We start from the raw sequence: 13,940 nt of genomic DNA, 5'->3' as shown, positions 1-13,940 counted from the left end.
ATGGCTCCCCACTGATCTTCCAAGTGTACTAAGTTGTTCTTCAATCTGAATTGCATTCAACCTCTCTTTTGTTGCTCTCTTTCTCCTTGCAATGTTTGCCCTTTTATAGCTTTCTATGAGTTGGCATCCCTAAAGTGGCATGATAATCGAATGGGACCACGTCTATTCTCATGCCATCCACACTTATTGCTTGAAGCTCTTTAGTTGCCGGTTCTCAATGACCGGGGTTTTCCTTGGGATTGCCTGCACTCACTCCCATGCATCGTTATTCTTTACTTTTGCTTGATCTCTTTACGTTTTGGAACACAGAGGTTATGATAGTTCCTCTTGATGAGAACAAACATATGGGGTGGATATCCTAGGGTCAGTTCCTCTGGCACCATCATATTTCTACACCGAACACTTGTTACGTCCAAGCACTTTTCAAACATCGCATGCCCTCAATTGGAGGTCAAATGCATTGGTTTCACCATGATGCCGTGGACAGTTAACTTGGCCACCAAAATGCTCTGAGTGGATGTTCCATTTGTAACATTTCGTGCCCTCTGACCTCAGCCAGGTCCCCGGGGCCCCAATTGTCATGATGTCGGATTTGGGTTGATGTTAGTTCACATAAATCACTTCAATTGTCGAGGTGTTTTGTTGGCATAGTGCCAATCTATTGAGTTTACCTGTGTGTTTGGTTGCACTATCTCTGAACAGACTTGTTCTTTTCCAGGTTTCACTTAACAACTATTTGCTTTATGTATCAACCCATCCTATTCCATTCGGTTGTTAATTAGACTTGTGTATGATTGTCATATCCGTCTATGGGGAGGTGTTGTCATGGAGGCATGGACAGTCCTAGTGATGTCAGCATGAGGAACTTGCCCGTATAACTAATGCATATAAATATCTGAAGGAGGTATTTGTAGAGACACCATCAAAATTTCGAGTCTTGAGGTTGCAAGATGTTTGTATGGGCTGAGCAGGGACCAAGGACCTTGTATGAACCGATGGATCAATTTCTTACAAGAAGCGGATTCAAGTGTTCTCTAAACAGATTCAAAGTAGGTGACCACTGAGTTGGTGCAGTTTTTAAGGTGGAACGGTTCTTAGGGTTAGTAAAACTGTGCATAAAAGGCAGCCTTTGTTGAGCCAACTAAAGTAGGTTTACTTCAAGCCATAATTATATCTACATATGCTCACTTAGGAGCACATGGGTGTATGTCTCCATTGTATCCTCTATTGTAATCATTCTCACATGCTCTGCTATCTATGGGTCCTATGTTTCTTCCATTTGTGTCTGTATCATTCTTTTTGTATCATTTCGGTATTGTCCATGCTTGTCCATGCACAGTACAATATCATGCACATACATGCATACATCCCCTCCTCCTAGTTATATCCCCGTTTCTATGTATACTCCTCTCCCTTCCCTCATATAAAATCCTTCAATTTAGGACTCACATATGACGAACATGAAAAAGGACCAATTCACTAACCACTAGATGGCATCCAACAAATACCCCTATTGTCCATCCAAATCATATCACATAAAATATTGAAATTATTGACTGCCCCAAAGGGTTCAATCCTTGCTAATAGAGAAATGTGGAAATGCATAGCCAGATATTGTCCCACTCAAGGAAAAAAATTCCTGGTGAATGATGAGACTCGCTTCTATTGTGTCATTAGTTTGATGTTTTTTCCATTGTACTAGGTGAGGAATTCACAATGCTAAATGTGATGGGGAGACAGAGACAGGATGTGAATCATCTACCCGGGAACTTTTCAGAGCGTGTACACATAATAGGTGACATCTCTGATAACCAAAGGTTGAATGAATTCACTTGTCAATATGGGGGTTTCAATTCACTATCAATTCAGGCTTGAGCTCTAAAACCTCTTGACTGGATGAGTCGAATTTCACTCCAGTGGGAGATCACGCCACTTAACTCACACTAAAGGACTATATGTTACCTTAAATCATAAGAATAAAGATAATGATGTCGAGAAATCATCCCTATTGACAAACTCAAATGTCCAGAGTTTATATTGGTAGGATATTAGGGGTAAATCTTTGTGGGGTTTTTTCCACTCAAGTGGAACCCACAATTAAAAGGCTATAGGTAAAAAGTTAGGGGTCATTTGTGTAATCGTTGCACTACCTTTTACTTATTGTTCATATGCCACTACCGAAGGGTAGAGTAAGAAAATAAAATAAACAAAAACCCTTGCATCTTTTTGGCTGAAAAAACAGAAAAACAGAGGAAAACAGAGAGGGAGAGAGAGAGAGAGAGAGCTCAATTAAAAAGGGCACAAGGGACAGAAGTGGAGGAAGCTTGAGAGACTGGTGATCTCAACAAGCACCACAACCCACTACTGTTATTTGTGGAAGACTTCTGTTCTCCATCAATTTCACGCATTGCTCACATACAGGTAAACCTTCATACCTTCTTCTTAGTGTTAAGTCAAGGTAGAAGCAGGATAACAAGAAACAGATATCGAGGGTGGTTCATTCTGATGTAATTGGAAGGAGACGTGCTCCAAACATCCACCAATTCCAGTATCCTTTGCTTCCAGATGTATGGTGAAAGTGTTTTCACTTGAAACCAACTTGATGCTGAAGAAATTTTGGAGATTGACATTGTCAATCATTTTGCAAGACTAGTGTCCCCTAAATACAATAGGGTTTTCTCTGTATTTTTCATTCCCATATCTAATAAACAGAAATTAAGGGAAAAAGAAACGATTTCATTTCGTTGTGGGTACTTATCAATTAGTTTTTAACAGCCTTTTTCCCAACAATCTTGCTATCCTCATTAATTTTACATTATCCTTGATAATTAATTTCACAGCAAAATTTGACGATATCTCTGAGTTTTTTGGTATCCCCAAATACCCCTACGTTTCGTTATTTTGCAATAAGTCCAGCCCCTAAAACGAGGATGGATTGGCGACAGAACTGCTTAAATACTTAGCATATTTGATCCCTCGAGAGGAGGGTAAACTTGGGGTGGGGAAAGTCGTAGATATGAATTATAATATACACGAATGAATCAAACAAATTAAAACCCCAAAAACAAGCAGTTGCATGCAAAGAAATCGAAACAAACCAATCCTGAATTGAATAAGCTGTAACACGCAAATAATCAAACCAAAAAGACTCCAAAAATAGCTAAACCATCCAGAGTCATAGATTGAAAAAGGTAAAGAAATACCCGCGAAATACCTCAAACATTCTGATAAATTCTCCATGGTCAAGTGGCGGAGAAGAAGAAGAAGAATGAATGAAATGTAGGTTTTTCCTCTGTGAAACCACTCTCCCCTCTATTATCTCCATCGAATTAGGATATGGTGAGCTTTTAACAAATGTCTTGGTAATACGTCTTCACAGAAGAAACGCTACCATGTCTACGACTGCTTCTTCTTCTTCTTCTTCTTCTTCTTCTTTCTTCTTTCTTCTTCTTCTTCTTCTAAGTTCTGGGGCGGGAACAACAGTAGGAAATTTGTATTTACACGAAATACCCCTGACATTTTCCGAAATTACCCAAATACCCCTCATCAACATTAATAGATGGATACTATAACATATTGGAAGATCGTGATTCGTTGCCCTACTCTGCTTTGACGTTGCAATTTGGTAGCATGATTGATCAAGTTTCTCCCTTAGGTGGTTTGGTTTCAAGTAGGAACTGGCAATGGCTTGGCTCAAGCCTAAACTGAACCAGTAAACCGTTTTTAAACGAGTTGGCGGTTTGGTTTAGGCTTGAGCTTCCTTTACCATTTTGAGCTCGGTTTGGGATGGTTCAAGCCAAACCGAACTGATTTGGGCTAAACTGATTAAGGCTTTATCAGCTTGGCCAAATCGGTTTAGGAACCTGTTCGGCTCAAGTTTGGAAACTCCCAAACTAGTTAAGGCTTAACCAGTTTGGTTTGGACAAGGCCAAATTGGTTAAGCCGAAACCAAAGCGTTGTCAATTACTACCAGGCATTGCAACTCGACGGCATTCTCTCTCAACAAATATTGCCATGCTCTGAAAGTTGCACTTACCAAGGAATCATCAATAGTTCAATTTCGGCTTAACCAGTTTGGCCTTGTCCAAACCAAACCAGTTAAGCCATAATTGGCTTGGAAGTTTTCTAAACCAGTTAAGGATAACTAGTTTGGACAAAATGTTTAGCCTTAACCAATTTCTTTTGGTTCGGCTTGAGCTTTGCCAATTTGAGCTCAAACCGATTTATGAATCTCAAGACTAATCAAACCGAATTGTCAAACCATTTAAAAATGGTTTAACATCTCGATTTAGGCTTGAGTTTAGTTGTTGTCAACTCCTACTAACCGGCTTGCTTGAGTGAGCCTTTCTCTACATTATGCACCAAACATTTGATGACTTGCCTTCTTGCTCAACTCGACATGGTATTCGCCTCCAAATTATTGTTGGGAAAAAAGGTTCTCCCGGGAAGGAAAACACAAGCCGAATTGGATGGAGTCGATAGGAAACTCAGTCGAGGTCGAAAAATCAATTGACCCATAACCGAGCCAAATCGGCCGAATCCAACTGGGTTATATTTGTAAATAGCCTAGTTGTGCCCATTATGGCTAGATTTGTAAATAGTCATATATATGTACATGAATTTAAATATAGTTAGGGCAAAACATTATAGTTGTGATGAATGAATAGTTGTTGTTGGTTGTTGCCTCTGTAACTAAAAGAGTGTAAGAGAGAGTGAGAGTGTGAGAGAGTGAAGTATCTCTAAACCGTCCGTGGACAAAGAAGAACTAAAGGTACTTGCCTTGAAGTTCCTTGTTGTATACCTCCTACCATAGTGATTCGTTTTGGAGTTTGTGGACTCCCATGGTTTTTTCCCGTTTAGGGTTTCCACATAAAATACTTGTCTCTCTGTACTTCCATTTCAATTTTTTGTTATTTCTGTCGTTTCAACCTTTTGCACCTGCATACGCATACGTGTCAACCGGTTGTGACCGGTCGAATCCTTATCAATTATAGGCATATATTGTATTTCCGAACTTGCAAGAAGTTCCCCGTCAACCCTTCGTAGTAGCTATTGAAACTCTAGTTATTACTATAACATATGGAATATTTTTTTGTATTTCCATACAATACTTTTGTGGGTGCAACCATTTGCAATGTGACTTTTTGGGTGTTCATTCCTAATTTTATGTATCCCATTTGATATCTTGCCACCCAAGAACTAGTAAAACATGACTCACATTCCTTATTACACATCTTCATGGTCCACGAGATCCTTAAATTACATGAAGTTTTACCAAACTTCGATGTGTAATGCCACATGGACGAGGTCTATGTTCAATTCTCTACCCAATATCATCCCAATTATAGTTTTCTCAATGCACGAGTCATTATTAATGTCATGGCTACACATTAACAATGGTATGTGCATTGACAAACCTATCATTTTGATGATAATGAGTAGAGAACCTAGTCAATCACATGGGTACACATATACAAAAATAATGTCATGGTGTATGTAACTAAATATTATCATGTCGTGCACTCATACGCATTGTTGTTGCCTATTGTCCATGATATCAATCATTGTTCTCGAGCACATTATATGGGAGTTCCACAAAATGTATAGGAGTGAGAAAAAGTATTGGGCTCAAATTGAACAATACACAAATGGGACAATGCTTTGTGATCTCTTGACATGTCAACCACCAAAATTATTACCATGTTATAATCTACATGTGATCAATTGAAATTCTACCTAGCTTGCATGTGTAACTTGATAGAAGCAATATTTGACACTAGTTCAACCCCTTCCCCCCATGAAATATAATATATAGTCATCTTGCAAATAGTTCGAAAAAATGTGGCCATTGTATGCCACACAATAGTTTTTAGTCATTCACATGTCTGCATTGTTATGTATCAATAATCAAACTATCGATGAGCAAAACAATAAGAGATCAAGGAAAAAATAATAGATAGAGGGTATTTAATTTCACCAAGCACCCCAAGAGAACATCAAGAGACAAGTAAAATATTGTCAGTGACCCATACTAGTTGAATAACGGATCCAAAAGAGAGAGCTTAACCTCACTAATAGAGTTTGACAATGTCTCCAGATGGCACAATGAAGGGGGTGACTAGTCTTCTTTATTTACCGCAACATCTAAGGCTCCCAAACCACCGGATGTCATAGGTCCTTGTGGATTTGTCCCGACTTCATATAATAATCGGGATCCTAACTATCCCACCTTTAACCCATTAAAATAAGATATCGAATTGGGTTGTAACGTCATGGCTCATGCCTAGAACATACATATTAATTTGCTGATATAAACTCTCTTTTATTGCAAGTACATTTTTTATACATTGATTATTTACTTCAAGGACCACTTATTGCAATGACCAAATGGAATTTGAAAAGAGAATTCTTGTTTAGCCATGAATGAAAAAACTCATCTTGAAGAGCCCAGATTTTTTGTTATTTATATAACAAACCTTATTTGACCTAGCTCACATGTGTAGCAAGATAAGGCGCTTGTTTTCCACGTACCGGCATTGATATCGTCATTCCTATGTATTTTTATAAATACATTACAAAAAGAATTCAAAAACCAACAAATGCAAACTCTCTTTTTAAGAAACAATTTCACAAGAGAAAGTGTTAGTCAACAATTAAATACATTAGCTCCAATATATTTATAGGTAATCATGTGTTGACTCTTGGGTTAGCAACATCATAGTAACTGTTATTGTAATTTAGAGGAGTTCTAATAACACAAAGGCTTTTGTTTGTTTTCTTATTACATTTCAAATGTTAAGTCTTTAATATAACGATTTCTATTGAGAAATGTGGCAAACTCTTTAATGCAGAGATTCCACAATCATGAATGCTTCATGAATAAGTCATCCATGGTCAAGAATGTCTTATGCATGAGTCATTGAAACGAAAATCACACTTCCAAGAGGTTATCGATCTTGGTCAAAACTTCACATTCATTGGAAAATGGCTCACTTCCACAATTAAACAACACACCTATTGCTTGCTCACTAGAAGAAATAGTAAATGGAAGATGGAAGACATTATGAATAAGAATATGCAAGAAACTTGGGCTCCCATGAAGTAGTACATTGAATTTGCCATTCATTGAGTAACAAACATCAACTCTTTTAGTTGATAGTAGAAAGAGATATCGATTAGTTATAGCCGAATGATTAGATATAATCCCAAGTCTAACACAATTTTAGAAAGAGAGAAAGAAATATTACCTACACAAATTGTATGCAAGGTGATGGATTATCACACCCATCAACAATATTTTGTATTCATGTTCCCCAATAGATTTTACAACATCATCAATTGATAACAAAAGATCACATATTGAAGCAATATTGCCAACTTATAGAAATTAAATGTCTCAAAAGTTTTAATTTACAAAATCATGACCTTGTTGATATTCTAGAAATAAAATATTAAACATGATGGGTTATTGGAGTTAAGGTTGTGGTCTCAAGTTTCGTTGAGTGGATTTGATGTTACCATCATTAATAGAAACTCTTCACAATTTTGCTCTTTGAGATGATGTGTGCTAGCAATTTGCTCCTTAAAATGGCTTGACATGTAGGCAAAATGAGCGAAGACAATATTTAGGGAAAGTAATTAAAGTGTGATTTGAATAAATTCCATCCGAACTCCTTTGTCCATTTTCCATCCACTCATTCATACTATAAACATCATATGATCAAAGCAAAGCTCTATGAGCACAAGTTTGGTTGCAAGAAACAAAAAAGCCAATGAAGGATATATTTTTAACCATTATCTCAACCTAAGAACAACAATGTGGATACTAACACACCCGGGGGGGATATCCTACTATGAAATGGCTTGACATGTAGGCAAAATGAGCGAAGACAATATTTAGGGAAAGTAATTAAAGTGTGATTTGAATAAATTCCATCCGAACTCCTTTGTCCATTTTCCATCCACTCATTCATACTATAAACATCATATGATCAAAGCAAAGCTCTATGAGCACAAGTTTGGTTGCAAGAAACAAAAAAGCCAATGAAGGATATATTTTTAACCATTATCTCAACCTAAGAACAACAATGTGGATACTAACACACCCGGGGGGGATATCCTACTATGAAATGGCTTGACATGTAGGCAAAATGAGCGAAGACAATATTTAGGGAAAGTAATTAAAGTGTGATTTGAATAAATTCCATCCGAACTCCTTTGTCCATTTTCCATCCACTCATTCATACTATAAACATCATATGATCAAAGCAAAGCTCTATGAGCACAAGTTTGGTTGCAAGAAACAAAAAAGCCAATGAAGGATATATTTTTAACCATTATCTCAACCTAAGAACAACAATGTGGATACTAACACACCCGGGGGGGATATCCTACTATGAAATGGCTTGACATGTAGGCAAAATGAGCGAAGACAATATTTAGGGAAAGTAATTAAAGTGTGATTTGAATAAATTCCATCCGAACTCCTTTGTCCATTTTCCATCCACTCATTCATACTATAAACATCACATGATCAAAGCAAAGCTCTATGAGCACAAGTTTGGTTGCAAGAAACAAAAAAGCCAATGAAGGATATATTTTTAACCATTATCTCAACCTAAGAACAACAATGTGGATACTAACACACCCGGGGGGGATATCCTACTATGAACGAATAATGGAAAGGCGGACAACAATTGAAGAAGGTAACGACCACCAAAAAATAGTCTACTGATTATCACGGGAAGTCGAGTACATCACTTACATATTGTGGTTTGTTATTCAAATCCCTTGGGTATGAGACAAACTTTTCAAGCACAAAAAACTATTCCTTGCTCTCTATTCGTTCTCTTGTGCAATCATTTATTGTATGGAGCTTCTCACTCCCATTAATCCTTAGGACAATCATATGAATATTTGTTTGACAATGTTTATTTGTGAGAAACAAAATAGTTATATAATGTACTAGTTTATAGGACGTTGATCCGTATCAGGGAGATGCAGATCGTGTTCTTGCACTCTTTTTCCGATCATCAACTAGAATTTGAAGAGGAAGCTTAGAGCATATGGATCATGTTCTTGCATTTTTTTTTTCGATTATGGATTAGAATTCAAAGAGGAAGCAACGTTAAAAGAACAAAAACTGACGTTTATGATTGAAATCTTTTGTGATGTGGAAATTCCTCAACTTCTCATAATTGCTCTTTATATCCATCAATATCTTTTATTGTTGGTATACACATTGTCGCTAGGACATAAAGAGCTCATGAATCGACGATAAACAAGTATTGAGAAAAATCTACAAAGGAGGATAATTCCATCAAACTACTAATATGGAGAATGTTTCTCAAGGAGGACATTCACACACATACTCTTCAATGACGACAAACTACTCAATGTGACTTGTAAAAATGAAAGAAGCATTCCCAAACTTCGCCATGCGATCTTACAATAACTATCACTTGCTTAAGAGAAACTCATTTTTGCCATAAAACAAAATCGAAGAGGTATTTTATTTGTCATAGGATCAATATTATTTATACAAGAATGAGAGAAAAAGTACATAGGAAGTATCAATAGGCTCAAACAAGAGAGTCAAATGCTTTCCAATACATATATATATATGTACATGTGTGCATGTTGCATATTTACTGTCCAACCAAACCCATGATGTTCCATCCCAAGGTAATATGAAAAGAACATGTCAACCAATCAAGTGATATTTGATGACCGTGGATTGACAAACACACTCTTGACGACATCCCAAATTTGACTTGAAATTAAACCCATCCTCAAGCACTAATACATTCTCTTTCTCCCAACAAGGCCTCTGATGGTTCAACTCTCATCCTAATACACACAGATAGAGCTAAGTATGCTTCCCACTCATGATATAATCACGTGATCTAAGTAAGTATGCACATAGACACGTCGTAAGTCACACACTAATGTGCACTATCGTGCTTGCATTCATGGCCTCTATTATTGAAGCAACAAACTTAGGGTCTCTAAACGATAGACATAACCATCACATTATGATTACTTAATTTGCAATAGTTAAATGTAGAGTAACATGACTACATCCGCGCTTGATGAACTTAACATTCAAATGTTGAGAATGAGACTTGAACATCCTTGCAAACAATTGTTGAGCATTTGTGTATAGAATCTTAGAATCCATAATGCCATATCTAAGGGCAAGGGGTTGATAACATATCGAGATCACAACTATGCACAAACTAGTAGAAATAAGCATCGTAAATGTCAGTGATTTGTATCCTTGTTATTTTGATAGCAGGTTTGTTGATGTTTCACCTTTCACTTCCTTTTTCATCAATATGCCTTAAGCAACACCCAATGAGTTCCCAAATCATTAACATTTTGTACCCTTGTTATTTTTTATAGTGGGTTTGTTGATGTTTCACCGTTCACTTCTTTTTTCATCAATATGCCTTAAGCAACACCTAAGTAGGGAATGCGATGCATTTAGATACAACCTCAATACGAAGAACATATGTGTGTGTGAGAAAGAAAGAAAGATATATTAATGTCTTCTAAGACCAAAATTGGCCCATGAGACTTAAAAATTTTGGACCATTTCTCGATTTGTGCGTGTCATCCTTGCACAGGGGCCATGGGCCAATTTTGGCCTTAGAAGACGTTAATATATCTTTATTTCTTTATGTATCATTCCAATTTTATCATAGAGTGGCAAATAGAGACGGAGAGAGGAGCAAAGCATTGAAGGGCTAGATTTGTAATTAATGGGAATATTCCATTGCTTTCACTTCTCCTCCCCAATCAATGATTTCCTGAACACGAAACAAAAACACTTTGAATTACCAAGCAACGAAAATGCACCCCCCAGGGGCCATGCTAATCTTCTCTATATCGTTCCAATTTTATCATAGAGAGGCAAATAGAGAGGGAGAGAGGAGCAAGGCATTGAAGGGCTAGATTTGTAATTAACGGGAATATTCCATTGCTTTCACTTCTCCTCTCCAATCTATGATTTCCCCAACACGAAACAAAAACACTTTGAATTACCAAGCAACGAAAATGCATCCCCCAATGGACAATAACAATAATAAAGCAACTAACACACACACACACATGCGTTTCACAATAGGAGAATTAAATTATAAAGTCACTATTTAAAAAAGATAAATTAAAAAAAAGGGAATTTAAAGAAAGAAAAGGGGACGATGAATAGGTTCAAAAGAATTCGAAAAGAAGAAGAAGACGGAGGAGGGGCAAATAAATAAATATTCAGAATGACGAATAAATTAGATAAAAAAAGATTTTTCAAAAGGATTCAAAAAGAAGAAGAAGCTTTAAATGTATTTGAAACGAAAGAAGGAAGAGAAGGAAGTGTGAAGGGAGGGGGGGGGGTGGCGCCGTCTACGCGCGTTCACACCTGGGCAGCATGTCCGCCCGCCCAAACCGAACCGAACCGAAACGAACCGAAACGAACCCGTTGTCCAATCATAATGAATAATACAAGTTATACAACACAGAAATGCCTCTTATTTTATTATTTATTATTATTATTCATCGCCCTCTCTCATTAACTCCCCCCTGATTTAAATCTCCTTTTGTTTGCTTTCGAAAACCAAAAGAAAGAGAAAAACGAACGAAAATAAATAACTCTTGTGTTATCCTCATAAATACGTAAAATAAAGAATTTAAATTTCTTACGTCGTATTCATAATACGCCCCCTTCCTTTTTTCTTCTTCTAATTTTCTGTCTATTTAATCTTTATATTTGATCCTTTCCCTACAAATAAAAAAAAAACATATAGAAATCAATAAAAACAAGAAATAGAAAATAATTAAAATAAAGCTCTCCAGGTGTATGTATTTATATTTATATATTTGTTTTCTAGCCCGAAAAAACGGAGAAAAAAAGCCCCAGACAAAAAAAACCAGATATCAGGCTTTAATAATTTAACAATTCGGTTAAAAACTCCGTTAATTATAATAATAATAATAATAATAATAATAATCCTGCAGACGAAAAAATGATCATAGCTTAAGCTAATCTAGTGCCTTAAATCCTTGGCCCTCTGCCTGTCTAATTCCTCTCTCTGTGCACAGAGCTAGCTAGCTATGGCGAATCGAATCCTTCTGTGACTCTTCTTCTTCTTCTTCTTCTTCTTCCTCTGCATACATTCTTCCTTCTCCTGCATATCGAACTTCCTCTGTATTTAGCCTGTAAATCGAGCCTTCTCCTCCTCCTCCTCTACTTTGTTCTCCCTCCATCCTACGATGAATCCTATTCGTTCTTCTTCTTCTTCTTCTTCTTCGTCGTCGTCGTCGTCGTCGTCGTCGTCGTCTTCATCATCATCTTCCTCTGCATGCTCTTCGATTCCGCTGTTCTCTGCTTATATCTCTCCTCTCGATTCCCCGCCTGATTCTCCTGCTACCCCATGGCGGCCCGGATCAACTGCCTACCCCTGTACTTCTGCTGCGCCGAAATCTACTGCCTCCCCTCCTTCCTTCTTGCAGGCGAAGCTCGAACTGCAGAGGCTCTACGACGCTCTCTCCGAAGGCTCCTACGACCTCTCTCTCCGAGACATTGTGGATGCACAACACACGCTTCTGGATCAGGACCTTCAGAAAAGTGAAGGCGTGGTGGGGAGCTCCGGCGATGGCGACGAGACTTCAGAGCCAGTGGTAGATCCAATTTCCTCGATAGCTAAGCAGGATCCGCAGCTATGTCGCGCGGACGGGGTCTTGGTCGTGAGTCAAGACGCCAGAAACTCTACAGACGGAAACAAGATAGACAGCAGATTCAGAGAAAAGGATTCAACCAAGAATCCCAAGAAGAAGAAGAAGAAGAAGCTGAGCTCAGCTCGATCATACGGTGGCGTGAAAGGAAGCTGCCACAAATCTGCGCCGCTGCTGCCACTGTCGCTAGGTTCGACAGCTCAAGCGGCTTCGGCATCGCAGACGAAGTGCAGGATAGCCCTGCGATTCTCCTTTCCGGCCATGTCCTGCAGTTTCCTGTCCATAGGAGGCGGCTCCGGCAGCTCCGGAGCATCATCTGTGGCGCCGTTAAGAGTAATCTACAACACTTCGTCGCCATCTTCATCTTCATCTCCAAGCCTTAAGTCTGTGGATATACTCCAATGTCCGCCATCGCCGCCGTCTGAGGATCACGTCTTGCTCCGCCAAACGCCTTCAACGGCGGCACCGCCTAGCTCGAAGATGGACCGATCTGCAAGCTCCTCCTCTTCCTCCTCCTCCTCCTTATCAAGCCGATCCAATCCTTCCAAGAGATACAGCAATTCCGATTGCCGATCAACGACTACCAGCAGCAGATCGCAGCAGTCCGATCAATTACTGCAGAAGAGTAAGAATCAGATGAAATTCATTACATCCCAATACACTGGTGGCGGCGGAATTGGTAGCAGTAGCCGTGTCCATCCGTCGAGCCAATGCTCGTCCTGCGCGTCATACACTGTCTTCTTCAAGTCGCGATGCACGGTAAATATTGAATCCATAGCCTCATGGTCAAGCTTAGGCAAGGATGGTCAAGTCGTCCAGAATGCCATTATAATTGATCCATGTATTCATTCCTTAGTCATGAATCGTCAGTCTACGTCAAAGGAGGTATTTTTTCCAACAAGTCAAGTATACCTTAGGGTTTGGCCAATCCCTAACATGCTCATTGGCAGGAGTCGAGCTTAGTCAAATTCCTATCATGCATCATAGGAATTTGACTAAGCTTGACCCATGCCAATAGACAATCGGTCCTTGGACTAACGTTGGTTACCCTAGTACATATATCTTCCCAAGGGAGATGCCTCTCATGTGGGTCTAAGTGGTATGAATTTATGGGAGTCCAATGACCGGACAATGTGAATGTTCTGCCTAAGTAGGACATTGGTCGATGAAGAAGCCATGTTTTAAAGTGTCATGGAAGTTGTTTACGGAAC

At 38.5% G+C, this 13,940-nt stretch overlaps 1 protein-coding gene and 2 pseudogenes across 1 annotated transcript in view; 1 reads left to right on the top strand and 2 right to left on the bottom strand.

Moving 5' to 3' along the window:
• Positions 1-13,940, top strand: part of LOC147849427 (uncharacterized) — a 34,232-nt gene that overhangs the window by 11,681 nt on the left and 8,611 nt on the right. The window contains exon 2 of the mRNA XM_087337536.1: positions 12,508-13,488. Within this exon, the coding sequence (XP_087193662.1) occupies positions 12,508-13,488 (981 nt within the window). The remainder of the gene's footprint in view (positions 1-12,507; positions 13,489-13,940) is intronic.
• Positions 10,583-10,723, bottom strand: LOC147849429 (U6 spliceosomal RNA; annotated as a pseudogene).
• Positions 10,825-10,920, bottom strand: LOC147849428 (U6 spliceosomal RNA; annotated as a pseudogene).

The sequence above is a fragment of the Azolla caroliniana genome, unplaced genomic scaffold (assembly GCF_043228905.1).
Source record: "Azolla caroliniana isolate FFs.n. ecotype wild unplaced genomic scaffold, voAzoCaro1.0.p SCAF_67, whole genome shotgun sequence".
Classification (NCBI taxonomy): Eukaryota; Viridiplantae; Streptophyta; class Polypodiopsida; order Salviniales; family Salviniaceae; genus Azolla; species Azolla caroliniana.
Note: the sequence above shows the minus strand (reverse complement) of the source record. Positions and strands in the feature narration are given on the sequence as shown.